The 14,088-nt window shown below is 38.5% G+C and overlaps 1 protein-coding gene across 1 annotated transcript in view; it reads left to right on the forward strand.

Moving 5' to 3' along the window:
* The first annotated feature begins 943 nt into the window (after nt 1–943).
* Nucleotides 944–14,088, forward strand: part of LOC139946289 (ATP-binding cassette sub-family C member 9-like) — a 33,757-nt gene continuing 20,612 nt past the window's right edge. Inside the window, exons 1-11 of the mRNA XM_071943915.1 lie at nt 944–1,717; nt 2,505–2,744; nt 4,164–4,358; nt 4,891–5,046; nt 6,434–6,583; nt 7,170–7,304; nt 7,772–7,934; nt 9,106–9,146; nt 10,320–10,556; nt 11,786–11,974; nt 12,965–13,040. Coding sequence (XP_071800016.1) covers nt 1,061–1,717; nt 2,505–2,744; nt 4,164–4,358; nt 4,891–5,046; nt 6,434–6,583; nt 7,170–7,304; nt 7,772–7,934; nt 9,106–9,146; nt 10,320–10,556; nt 11,786–11,974; nt 12,965–13,040 — 2,239 coding nt within the window. The 5' untranslated portion in view covers nt 944–1,060. The remainder of the gene's footprint in view (nt 1,718–2,504; nt 2,745–4,163; nt 4,359–4,890; nt 5,047–6,433; nt 6,584–7,169; nt 7,305–7,771; nt 7,935–9,105; nt 9,147–10,319; nt 10,557–11,785; nt 11,975–12,964; nt 13,041–14,088) is intronic.

Consider the following 14,088-nt stretch of genomic DNA (forward strand, 5'->3'; position numbering starts at 1 on the left):
ATATTTGGCTATTACTTTTAAATGTACGTTGATAATTTTTATTGCAGTTTTGTAGTCTTGCTTTTTTGTTTTGTTATGTTTGTCCTTGCGTTGGTCATTGGATATATGGACATTTAAAAAGTTGTTTTGATTATTTTAGCTTTAGTTTTATATTTTGTAAATATCAATTTATTCATTTGCCAAACTTATAAGACTTGTATCATTGTCAATAAAATGTGATGTACAGTACAACACTAGATCACTTAAATTTGAAAAGAAAACAACAAATTGTTTGTGGATTTTGTATTATTATTGGGAGTTTGTAGTGTGTTCCATATGCCTACCCCCTCCCCCCCCCCCCCAAAAAAAACCCAGTCGCATATCACATCCCAGTCGTTTTTGTTGTTGTTTGTGTTTTGGGGCGTTTGTTTATTTGTTTATTTTAGGGGGACAGATGGAAGTGCTTTTAGTTTTGGAAGAGAATAGGTAAAAAAAAAATTTCTTCCGTGGCCACCCCACCCCCTCCCCCATCATTTTTCCGATTTTTAATTTGGATTTGGGAGGGCCTGGTTTGGGAACATTGGGGTGGGCGGGGTTTGGGAACATTGGGGTGGGCGGGGCTTAGCTTCGAACTTTGGGGTGGGGGATTGGGAACAGTTTTGCAACCTCAGTAGCTTGCGGCCCGCAAGTTGCGTGCGGGTATGATAATATGCGGATAGTCGTGTATTGATCCATCAAGGTTGCTCACCAGTTGACTTATTTTAATTTAATTGTTGCTTGCGGTTTGCAAGGTTGAGTGGTTTTGACGTTTTGAGGGAGGCCTTGATTTGGTTCGAGGTCAAAGGTCAATTTCACAGCTGACATACATCACGTTTGTCTGCCGTACACACACACACACAGAACACGTACATTACATATACAACCTAATTCTACCTTCATGATATACAACGTACTACATTTAGCGACGATGAAGTCTTTCTTTTGCCATGATTTCTTCACCTAATGTTTCATTCTCAACAAAGTCTCGAATAAAATTTTAAAAAACTCCTACTTTCATAACGCTGTGTGGTAGTATCTACTGATGGCACTGTGGGCCATACACGATCAGTTTGGCTGGTTTTGCGGCATTGAAACACGCCAGGATATTGACAAAAATGACACCGGTGTTGACAGCCGAGATGGTACCGTGGAGCGAGCCGATCCGGACCCATGGCTCGGTCATCAGTGCGCGGTCGGCGCTGTCAACACCACGGTGCATTTGCTCTTCATGCTTTCATTTGTGGCAACTTTAACCACCCTTGCATTCTGCTCAAATGTCTCCAGAGCAAATATGACGAAACAACTGAGAAAATGCCGTGGACATACACTCCGTTGGCTACTAATTATCGTGACTTTAATTGCGGTTTCTTTCGGAATAGCAGAGGGTGTTTTGACGGATTCAACCCGCCCACTTTACAACTCAACCCAACCGTACCTATACTTGCCTAACATCGGTGCTATCGTTACAACTTTAATTGCTGCATTTTACTACAACTCTTTGGAGAGGTGGGGGACTTTTGCAATGTCTCTTTTGACTTTGCTATATTGGTGCTTGTGTTTGATTGGACAGGCTTTTAAATTGTGGGGTTTGAGTAAACTTGGTTTGTGTAGTGTCCAAGTTGTTCGCTTTGACTTGACGGTTTTTATGCTTTGTGCATACAGTGCTTTCATTTTGTTGGATCTTGTCAACCTACCTATGGTAAGTTTTATGACAATGTATAAAATACAAATCAATGGCAGTTTTTTATATCTGGCCTACGGTTACGTCAGATAACGACTGAAATTGTATTGAATAAGATAATAAACTTTTTGTAGGTATAGTTTTCAATAAAACTATTAAAGCAAAACAAATATTAATATCGTTAACTCCCTAAATAAGGGCCTCATTTTATGTCTTTGATTTTCGTAGAATGCTGCACTTACTGTGCTATGTTACTGTATAATTTGTTGATTATAATTTTATGATTTTAATGATCTATTAGATTCTAATATCATTAAATTCATAAAGTTATGATAAACAAATTTAGAATGTAGACGGTGAGTTTTTCGTATTTTGATATCTTTAGTTTGTTTGATTAGACAACAAGGGAACTGTGCAAATCTCCCACAGCACATGGGAACGTGAACACCAATCTGGCAAAAGCCAATCTCTCTCATTATAAACATAGATTTTAAAACATCTATGATTCGTACCATGGTTATGAATTTTGGTCTATACGACAACACTTAAATTCATCATTGTGAAACCAGCAATTTGCTATAGTTAGTATGATCCAAACCAACAACCTTGTGTTTACAGGTTCTGCAGTCTAACCACCTGCCCAGTGCTCACGGTTTTGTAAAACCCTAGCTAGAACTATGAGGTTCATTCCGCTATCGTCTCCACGAACGTCATAGTTCTAGACGATAGCAAATCAAACCTCATAGTTTTAGGAGTAGTTTGTGAGGTACAAGTGTTTGTTAATCAGCATTTCCTTTTACTTTAGATTTCTTGTAGAAGTGTGTCCTATGGACTAACACCAACTGAGGATTCCATGCAAGACGACATGCATTACATCCATGACTCTGTCAGTGTTCCATCCCAAATCACTTTCTCCTGGCTGACTCGGCTGTTCCGCCTTGGAAGGAAACGCCCTCTGGTGCGCAAAGACTTAGGCACGCTACCACAGCATCACACAGCTCAAGAAAATTACAGGCAGTTTCATGAGATGTTCCAGAGGGAAAAGGTGAGACACATTTTAATTCTTTGCAATTATTTTTCTGATCACAGAGCCTTATGTTTAATTCATTTGTTGACACTTTTACATTATATCGTATGCCATTTTTGTTTGAGTGGGTTGTGGCCAACTGTTGATTCCTTTAAAGTCACCTGGAAATACAAAAAAATTTTCTTTCAAACATTAGAGTATATATGCTTCTGAACAATAAAACGATTTTTTTAGTAATTGTTTGTCACGATTTATATGCTTAAAAAAATATATAAAGTTGTTTGGGGGGCTGACTCCGCCTACCCCTTTTGTGACGTCAATCGAGGCAGACTTTGCCTGCAATGCGTATAGTAAACACACGTGCAAAGTACATGTACGTCCAAGTCGTGAGTTGGTACATTTCAATAAGTGTTTTTCTGCATTCAGCAGCAAAACACCTGGTCGGCATTGCCGGAAAAAAACCAATTTTTTATTTTTTTTAATGTACAAACTCACGACTTGGTCCGTACATGTACTTTGCAATTGTGTTTACTCTACGCATTACAGGCAAAGTCTGCCTCGATTGACGTCACGAACAGCGCCCTCTCAGGTCGGGGTCTACTCTTAAATTTGTAAATAACATACATGTAAGAACTGATTTTTTAAAACCTTAGTTAACTGTTTATTCACATTCCACTCATCAAAACACATATATTAGTGACAAAAGCTTTATTTTGAAAAAATACCACTTCCAGGTGACTTTAATTAATGAGGCATTTGTGAGTTATATTAAAATAAAGTCAGGTAAAATGATTAAATGCAAGTCACAAGTTACCGTTAAAAAAGTTTGAAGTCTTCAGACCATAGAGACAGTTGATGTGTCAACAATTGAAGCTTTTGCAAGCAACCTCCAGATGAGCAAACCCTGCTATTGCTATCATTGAGCCATACACATTCGTTCAAAAATGTTTACAAGTGTTTACCCTCTCTTGCATAATTACGCAAAAGCTAAACCTTGAATCATGTGACCTAACCCGACCTAGCAACTGTCTCTAATCATAATCAGTACCTTGACACTTTACAACTCATTGTACTTTATTCTAATATTCTTAGTTGCAAATGGCTTATTCAATAGTCATTTTAATGTACAATGTAACCGTTCCAATTTATGAATGTACTTTTCATGAGGTTGTTTATTCTTGGACTGAATTTTATAGAATTTTGCATTGTTTGTTTTCTTATGATTGATTTTAGTTGCCCTTACACCCCTGTGTATTAGGCACTGTGTTAGCAGTACTTTCTTGAGCCCAGTGAAAAACAATTCACAGGCATATCATGAAAAAAGTCCACTATGCATTTTTCACAGAACTCGGTAAAAGTATTACTAAAAATAATTTGTATCCCAAATGCAAAAATGAACATCTAAATAAACTATTTGTTTTGTTGTTTTTCCTTCAGGCAAATGCTCTAAGGAACAATCACAGTGTCTCCCTATTCAAAGTCTTCTGTCGTATCTGTGGCATCAAACTAGTGGGTGCAGCGCTGCTGAAACTAGTGTCTTCACTGTCCAAGTTCATTGTGCCATTAACAATCAGAGGCATTGTCATATATGTATCAGAAAAAAACTATCCAGAAGAGCGTGACGCTCAATCAGTAAGTACAAGTAGAGAACATGCATTATGATCTATTTGTGTGACCTCATTAAAGATTTGTTTTTTTTACTGTAATTTCTCCCAAATTCTTAACCCCCATCTTTTTGGAGTGGTATGGTTTTCATGGTGCGAGTAGACGACCGATTTTACAAAGACTTAAAGGCATTGGACACATTTGGTAATTGTGAAAGACAAGTTTTCTCATTTGGTGTATCCCAACATATGCACAAAATAACAAATCTGTGAAAATTTTGACTCGACTGGTCTTCTAAGATGCAAGAGAACGATCAAATGCATTATAAACAGGCCTGAAGTATTTTTAAATATTTAAGTGAGAAATGACTTCTTTCTGAAAAAAATACATCCCTTCAGAGGGAGCCGTGCCTCACAGTGTTTTATACCAGGGCTATTTCCACTTTAAGTAATAACCAATAGTGTCCAGTGCCTATAAAGAGATTGAGCCATGATAGGAAGAACCAATTCAAACACCGCTTCATGGTGCAGTGATTTTTACTTCTAATTTCTTTTTGCAGAAGCAGCAACATTTTGTCACCATCAGTGAGTTCTTCTCTGATGGCTGGGTTCTGCTCTGTGTACTCTTCATCTCCAAGGTAACCACCGTCTTGTGTATGAGGATGAGCCAGTACTATCTGACCATTCAAGCTGTTCATGTACGAGCAGCTATCCAGGTATTGTACCCTCAGCACTTACCCCCTCAACCATAACTCCTCAGAATTCCAACCCAAGAAGCCATTTTTTAGTTAGATTTTAATATTGTCTAGTACAATGATTTGCTTAGTCACAAGGTAACCCTTAAATTTGAAATCCTCAGACTAAATAGAGACAGTTGCTCTCTGGGATTGAACAAAGAGAAGTCAACTAGAGTGGGACAATCTCCGGATTAATGTACTTGTGACTAAGCAAGTCCTTGTACCAGATACTATTCAAATCTATCTCACAAATGGCCTATTGTCTTCCATAAATTTGATTTATTCGATACGGTACAGCAGAACCAACTGCCGACTAAGTTGAAACAAGGATTCATTTGTCGACCAGAGGATGATTTTGCTGGTGCCCAGCACATGTTTGTTAGAACGAGTACCAGTAAATATGAGCCGCTAATAGACAAATGGTCCTTGTGCGAACTTGGACTATGCTTTAGCTTATTGTGGGCTTATTTGTATCCTCAGCACTTGTCATCTCAACTCCTCCAAGTTCCAACCCAATTGTCTTTAATAAATTTGATTGATTCAATTTCGTACAGCAGAATCCATTTGACGCCTAGAGGTCGAAATTGCTCGGTACCGAACACATGTTTTTGAGAAAGAGTGCCAGTGAAAATCAGCCGCTAGAAAATCTTTTGTGGGCCAATACCTTTCTTTGTAGCTGCACACCATTTTGGCAAAATGGTATATAAAACCTTTTCTGGGCCAATACTGGTTTTGTAACGGTGCACTGGTGGGCCAGCATTGAACCGACGTTGGTCATAATATGCAAATTTCAAGGCAGGGTGTCAAAGCTGTGCCAAAAGATGGCTTTAAAGATTGAGACAATTTTTCAAAATTTACAAATTAATGTAGCTTTTTGGGGTTTTTTTGTTATAATTTCCCCCCAAAAATTGTAGATATTATTTGATGAGCCTTTTTTCAGACCCTCCAAATAGGACAACTCAGATGGGTTGGACACATCCAACGGAAACCGTCCAACGAGCCACTCAACATCTACGCTATACTCCCCATCGCATGGCCGGCGCAAACAAGGTCGTCAGCGCCTGCTGTACCCTTAGTACATTGGAAGATTAGTCTCCCCGGATTTTCTGCTCTCCCTGCTTTAGATTCGGAGAATAGCACAAGACAGGAGAGAATGGGAAAAGCTTGTGTGTGCCCTCTGTGCAGCCGACTGATGATGATATTAGTTGGTCATATTTTTTAGGTTTATCAATACAGTTGTTTGGATCTAGCATGCCAAGGCCCCCCCCCTGGCCCCCCCCCCCCCCCCCCCCCGCCAAAAAAAAAAATAAATAAATAAATAAAGTAAAACAAATTACAGTAATATCTTGTTTCCCCCCTCACACAGGCAATGGTATACAAGAAGTCACTTCAACTTTCCCTGGGCGGGAGCAGTTCTGTCTCCGCTGGTAAACTGGTGAACTTCATGTCCATTGACCCAGCAAACATGCAGCAGATGGTCCTGGAGCTTTTCTCAATGTTTGTCACTTCTATATCGGTGAGTGAAAACCTCAATGTGTCAATCCATGAACAGACTACACGAAGTGTGACATTGAGGTCACAGGTTTACATTCATTAAAGGCACTGGACACTATTGACCTTTATCATGGTGCAGCCATCTTGAATTTCTCCCATTGGTATCAATGTTACCAAACCAAGGCTGGAAGAACAAATCAGTCTGGTTCCTATTTGCAAATTGATTATTAGCATTCATTATTGTTATTCGATACAAGGTACATGACCAAGATGGAGGCAACATGATAAAGGTCTATTCGGTAAATACTCAAAATAATTCACTCTGATGACTCCGCCACCAGAACTGCTTGAAATTGAGTCTTTACATGGGTTTGCGGCTCTAATATGCTGTATTCCTAGATCAGTCTGCCATGACATAGTTTAAAAAATAGTTAATGGCCTGATATTTTGAGAAAGAGGGGTCAAAGCGTCAAGCCATTAACTATTTTTGCATTTATACCATACATGTAGGTCCTTTTGATTGGTTAGTTGTTTGCAACAACAGCTAGTTCTATTTTCTCCTGACATAGTTTACTCTGATTTACTTATTTATATGGCTGTATTTTCAGATCCTTATTACGGTGGCTCTGCTCTACATCATCTTAGGTGTATCTGCTCTTATTGGTGCTGCTATTCTACTCCTCCTCGTGCCATTCATGACCCTGGCAGGGAAGGGTATGTCTAAATACCAGAAGAAAGCATTGGTGAGTTCTACGACAGCAAAAAAAAAACAATTGTTTTTTAAAAGTTGACACTTTTCTCCTCATATTTGATATCTATATTTTTGATATCTGAAATAAGAAGTTGCTTCCCCTTATAAAGGTGATATCCCCTGGCTGCAGCTTTCCAGGTTGTAGCCTCAACTTGGGTTTGATCCCTGGCTACACGGCAGTTAACGACTGTATGACTTCTGACTGGTACCCCTAAACAAAGATATTGACTTATAGGGAGACCACCAACATAGGGCTAGATAGCTCAGTTAGTAGAGCGCCGGCACGTTAATCCGGAGGTTTTTGGTTCGAGGCGCACTCTAGTTAATTTTTATTCATTCAACCACAATTCATTTAAAAAAAATTAAATTCCCCTGACCCAGTCAGCTTCCCTTGTGATGCACATTTGTTTCCATACTTCCGTAAAAAATATCGACAAGTATTTTTTGTTATGTTTGTAGATTTTATCTGATGATAGACTGAAGTACTGCACAGAGCTCCTACGTGGCATGAAGCTCGTCAAGATGTACGGATGGGAGGATTTATTCTGCAAGACCATTGAATCATTCAGGAAGATGGAACTACTAGCTATCCTCCTCAAAAATGTCTGCTTTGCAATATCAAGTAAGTGGATTCTAAGTAGGATTTGAAACTTTGCACGGTGGAAGTGTAACTAAGACTAGAGAGGTTTGCGGAAACACCAAGTGAAAATCTCTTTTGAGTAGTGTTGGTTCTGTAAAGAACCGGTGGTTGACAACTCAATTTCGATCAGTGTGCTCTGATCGTCTTCAGGAGGATGCATGGACTATTGTAAAACACAGTTCTTTTAGAACTGGTTATTTTTATTGTTGGGGATGAAGAGCTACATGTATGTTTGATATTTTACCTATTTATATAGTACCTTAACCTTCTCCTGACAATGCCTAGAGCAAGCTAGTCGAAATGTTGAGACCAATTCAGAACTGACTCCGTGGCAGTACAGTTAATTACGATCCTATAAGCTAAAGTAGTAGTCCAGTCTATTTTCTATACCATCCGCCCTGGTAATAGTTAAAAAGCAGGACAGTTCTTTTCAGAACTGAGAAGTCTCCTGAACCTCCGATTATCTACTCCGCGGCAGTAGAATAAAACAAGACAGTTCTCTAAGAACAACTCTACCTGGCAAGTAGATACACACATGGTGTTACCGCAAACCAAACATACATTGATAAATGATACCTCACCATGCAATGCCTCAAATCCTATATACCTTAACCTTGTATGGGTTTACAAAGTCTCCTACCACCTAGAGTTTCAATGTTTCACAGTAGATATTTGTTAATTCTTTTGAGTACACCATGTTGAAAACTTATTGTTGTTGAGATATTGGCTTTGGTCATTTGCAGATTTTTCACTCTCCTGCTACGGACCAAAAGAATGGAACACTCTTCCAAATTACATCAAGGATGCTCTATTCATCTTTTTAAGAAACTTATCAAATGTTATCTTTTTTTAACAAGTGTATTGTAATTAACTTCATGTAACTTTCTTGAGCGCCTTTGAATGTTTTAAAAATTCATTTTGGCTATGGATTGATTGATTGATTGCAGGTTATTTTCCATGTTTTGACTAGTGTGCTCTGAATGAATGTTATGAATTATTCATTGAATTAAGTTGATATGAATTAGAACTGTATGGAATGTCACACATATATGTTACTTTCCCTGCTGTGTAATATTACATGCTATTGATATGATTGCAGTATTTGTTGTATTTTTTACCTTCTGTGTTTTCTTTTGTGTATTTTTTTGTATAGCCACCATTGCATCATCCGGCCCTATCCTTATTACTTTAATAGTAAGTCTGAATTTTGTTTTTTATAAAGTTGATCATTTCATTGTGCTTCAGTTGAGAACATACACATTGCATGTAGAGTTTGTTTGAAGGATCTGTTTGTTTATTTGAATGAGAACCGTGATTAGTGTCCCTTTTTTGTTTACTTACAAGACATCAGGTTATTTGCTTTTGTCTCAACAAGTACAAAGGTCTTGACTTCAGGGTTTCCATTGTCCTAGTCAAGTTCTTGGCTGCCTTTTAAAATATTCCTTTTTCCGATTGAAGTGTTCTTTATAAATTGGGAATGGCTGGGACTATTCACAGATTAATAATTCATTAATAATTAATTTTTTAATAAATTATTTTTGATAAAGTGTTTTACAAAAAAAGATCTCAAAACACTGTACAGACATTTCCTACATGTTATAAACATTAAGCTAAAAAGAGATTACATTGTACAATAAGACTGACAAAAATATAAACATTGAGATCAAACAACAACTATGAGATACACCAATACGAGTCAACCTCAAGAAAAAGCATAAAGATTCAAAGATAGTGTTTTTTTAAAAGAAATGTTTTTAGTTGATTATTGCCCTCAAATGAATCTAGGTAATTGATTCCAAAGAGTTAGAGCATAAAGTGAAAAAGCTTGATCCCCATAAATTATGACTTGCTAGGCTTTGGGCCAACTAAGGAATAATTAAGTTTAACACCATCACAACTTCTAGTGCGAATATGGGAAACATAAATTGAAAACTACAGGCTTGAATTGTACATTTATTACTGCACGCTTGCAACAGATACAGGCTTCATCTTATCTTGTTTGCAAATGAATGGGAGACTTTCCAACGCTAGGTGGCAGCAGACTTACCGGGTAAATTTCCATTGTTTACGTAGTTCTGAGCATGCGCATAACTCTGAGAACAATGGATTTACCCGATTAGTCTGCTGCCACCTATCGTGCCAGAAAGTCTCTTATTACATGTATGTTCACATGTTCCTTCTATGTGATTCCTCTTTACTCGGGCAATTATTCTATCCCAAAACATGTGCAGACAACCCATAAGATAATTTGAATCTATGGTGCCTTTTAGCTTAGTTTCATTTCCCATTTCTCATCCTTAAGTCATCTAGGACCTACACTTACACCCTGTTTCTATTCTTAACCTGTCTTATATTTCCTTTTTTTAGTCATTTGGGACGTACACCTACATTTCGGGCCGTGCGCTGACCCCTGAAGTTGCCCTCCCATCCCTGTCACTCTTCGTTCTATATGAGAACTCCCTCTTCTATTTCCCGCTCTACATCTCCTACATGGTGACTGGTATCATCAGTATGAGGAGGCTGCAGAAATTCCTCATGAGGTCAGAGGTCGAGTCTTCACGCAGTGAGAGAGATACTGATTGCCATAATGGGGTCACAGACAATGTAAGTTGGGATCTTTAGATATCAAATTTTATTTGGTGGCGTACGATGGCCTAGCAGTTAAGAGCACTTGATTTAAACTCCGCTGTCCCAATCAGCAGAGTATGGGTCAAAAGTCGTGACACCTTTGTCTAAGCAAGACACTTGACCATGATGCTTGGTCCTTTGGATGGGACGTAAAGCCATTGGTCCCGTGTGTTGTATAACGCTTATAAAAGAAACCCAGTGCACTTATCAAAAAGTGAAGGGTTTCGCCCCGGTGTTCCTGGTTCGATTGGCAGAGTGTGGGTCAAAAGTCGTGACACCTTTGTCTAAGCAAGACACTTGACCATGATGCTTGGTCCTTTGGCATGGGACGTAAAGCCATTGGTCCCGCGTGTTGTATAACGCTTATAAAAGAAACCCAGTGCACTTATCAAAAAGTGAAGGGTTTCGCCCCGGTGTTCCTGGTTCGATTGGCAGCATACTGCGCCACAGCACCTTGTAAACCATTACATGGTGCTATGTTAAAGGAGTAGGTCTCATAATTCAAACGTAGTCCCAAATACCTTTGCAGGAAAATACTGTATGTTAAAGCGCCTTGAGCGCCACTGAGTGACGGATATGCGAGCAATATAAGAACCCACTATTATAATTTAGTTACAGTTGGTGTTTTCATTCTTTATTTATGTGGAATGTGTGCATATGAGAGTCGAGAATGATTCAGTAATAAACATACTTTGATGATGGCAGGAGAAACAAGTTAGTAAGTTTTGCAAAGTTTGCTATCATTACGGTTTCTATATTTGTCTAATTTCAGTGAGGGACCCATGTTTTTATTATAACTTTTATTGGTATACATTTATTTAGTGTATCATGGATACTGCATATTAGAGCCTCAAACCCATGGAAAGAGTCAATTTCATACAGACAGTGCTGATAGTAGTAGAAGAATGTTTTTCTATTTTTTTAAAATCTTGTTATATAAGCATTTACATGAATGCCCTATCGATAATTTTGATTTCAGAATGTCTTCAAGCGGCAGCATAGCCACGAATGTGTACACTTTGGGCATCCAGATCCACCTTACTTTTTTTTATTTCTGTTTTTTTTTTTCCTTTTTCTTTTTCCATTTATTCATTTTGTATTGCCTTCTCTTTAACAATGTCCATCAAAGTGAAGAAACAAATTATGGATTTGACACTATATAAAATGTGCGTTTTATTAGTAACAATATTATCTTATGGTTTCAGGATTTGCAAGTGAGACTCTCCTGGAGGGCGCCATCATTAACAAGGAATGGTGGCTCATCCTCCTCACATGACGCTGAGAGCAAGAGCCAGGGAGGAGAGGATGGTGCAGAGCAACGTGAACTGCAAATTATTCCAACTGAAGATAACCATAAAGATACAGCATCATTTCCAGCAAGAATAGCTGTGAAGGTAAGGCTTTAGTGTTTCAAGGAAGGCATACCCCAGGGTAGGCCTTCTCCAAGTTAGGCCCATTGCAAGTAGAATTATATATATGTACCAATGTTGGCTTGTACCAAGGTATGCCTATACCAAGTTACACCGATACCAAGAGCTTAAGTCTGGTGCACAAGACCGCTCAGACACCTTGTTAGTGGTGTTGGCTTTAAAGCCATTGGACACTTTCGGTAAACAGTATTGTCCAAGGCCCACACTTTGTGTATCACAACTTATATATTAAAATAACAAACCTGTGAAAATTTAGGCTCACTTGGTCATCGGAGTCGGGAGAAAATAACTGGAAAACCCACCCTTGTTTCTGCACGTTTCGCCGTGTCATAGCATGTGTTTAAAATAAATCTGTAATGCTCGATATCGAGAATTTATACTGTTTTAATGTTTTCTCCAAAAGTAAAGCATTTCATGGAATAATATTTCAAGAGAAGTCTTTCACCATTACCCTCTGTAAACCCTCTAAGTTATTTGTAAATCTGTGAACTTTTTATTTTTTTTCTGTTCCGAAAGTGTCCAATGGCTTTAAGAAGAGCCAGATGGTTGTTCGCAACATATATTTTAACTAGTGTGCTCTAGTCAGAGTGTGGGTTTGAATCCCGGTCGTGACACTTTTGTCCCTGAGCAAGACACTTCATTATAATTGCTTCTCTCCACCCAGGGGTAAATGGGTACCTGTGAGGGCAGAGATGGTTCTTGTGATTGATTAAGCTGAGTAGCTGATTTCTTGCACAACTGCGATAGTTTAAGGAATGATTAAATGCCCAGTGTGACCAGGGGTAATAATGTTGGAGCGCCATGAGCGTCACTGTGTGACGAACCTGAGCGCTATTTAAGAAGCCATTATTATTATTATTATTATTATTATTATAATTATTATTATTATTATTATTAGTCACTGTAAGGAGACTAATGCGGTACGTTTTTTTGTTTCTTTTACAATTGTTTCAGATTGAGGATGGCATCTTCACATGGGATTCAGACTCTGATGCAGTGTTACATGATATCAATATAGAGATACCAAGCGGTATGTATTGAGTCACTACTAGTGCTGGGCGAATAGTGAAATTATGTTATTCGGATACCGCTGGCCAACTATCCGAAATTAACCGGATATTCGAATAGTTTTTTTTCGACGCTAGAGGGCGCTATAAAAAAAAATAAAAAAAAAAATATTTTTTTGTCGCTAGAGGGCGCTGTTCGTTTGTGAATGAGATCTTCTGGGCGGATTGATATTAGTTTCAGACAGTGTCACTCGGTTCATTCATAAAAATGACCGGATCTAATTTAAAGATGGCGATTTGCTTTTTCTTTTGATCGTGGATGACTCTACGTGAAGGAAAACTTTTGTAATTTTTTAACAAATTACGTCAGAAATGTCATTGTTTTAACTCTTCACGGAGGTGAGCATAGTTAAATACTTAATTTATGCTGTTTTATGCTGTCTTAATAGAAGTTTCATTAGGATTCAGTCAAAACATTCATGTCAGTTGTCGCCCGACGTCCGCGGATATTCGGATATTAAAGAATATCCGGTTACTTGGTTGTAATTACAGAACTATCCGGTTTATAAATAGCTATTCGCGCCCTATGCGGATATCCGGTTAAGAAAAAAAAGGCATTCGCGGTTACGGATAGGAAAACCTATTCGCCATTAACCGGATATTCGAATAATTCGCCCAGCCCTAGTCACTACCACATATACCAATATTTCCAGATCAAACCTCTGATTTTATACCTCTGATTTTTTGTGTGCATCAAGGACAGAGTCTTTTCTCTGCCTTTCAGTATGTAGGCCTTGACAACTACATGCACTAAAGTGTACCTCTGCACTGTTCTATGAAAACTGCTTCCTGCGAAAGTGAATGCGAAGCGAATTTTGGTGACGCAACAATCGGTACGCACTCCATTTCCCTTTGTGGCGCAGAGAAATTCGCTTCGCTCGAAGCATTCCCAGGAAGTATGAACCGGGCTTAATAGGCATGAAACCATGTCCAGTGGGCAGGTTCCAAATAGTCAACTAGTGTAGTCCAACTATCATCGACTACACATAATTTGGGTTAAAGGAACACGTT

Source organism: Asterias amurensis, chromosome 1 (genome assembly GCF_032118995.1).
Source record: "Asterias amurensis chromosome 1, ASM3211899v1".
Classification (NCBI taxonomy): domain Eukaryota; kingdom Metazoa; phylum Echinodermata; class Asteroidea; order Forcipulatida; family Asteriidae; genus Asterias; species Asterias amurensis.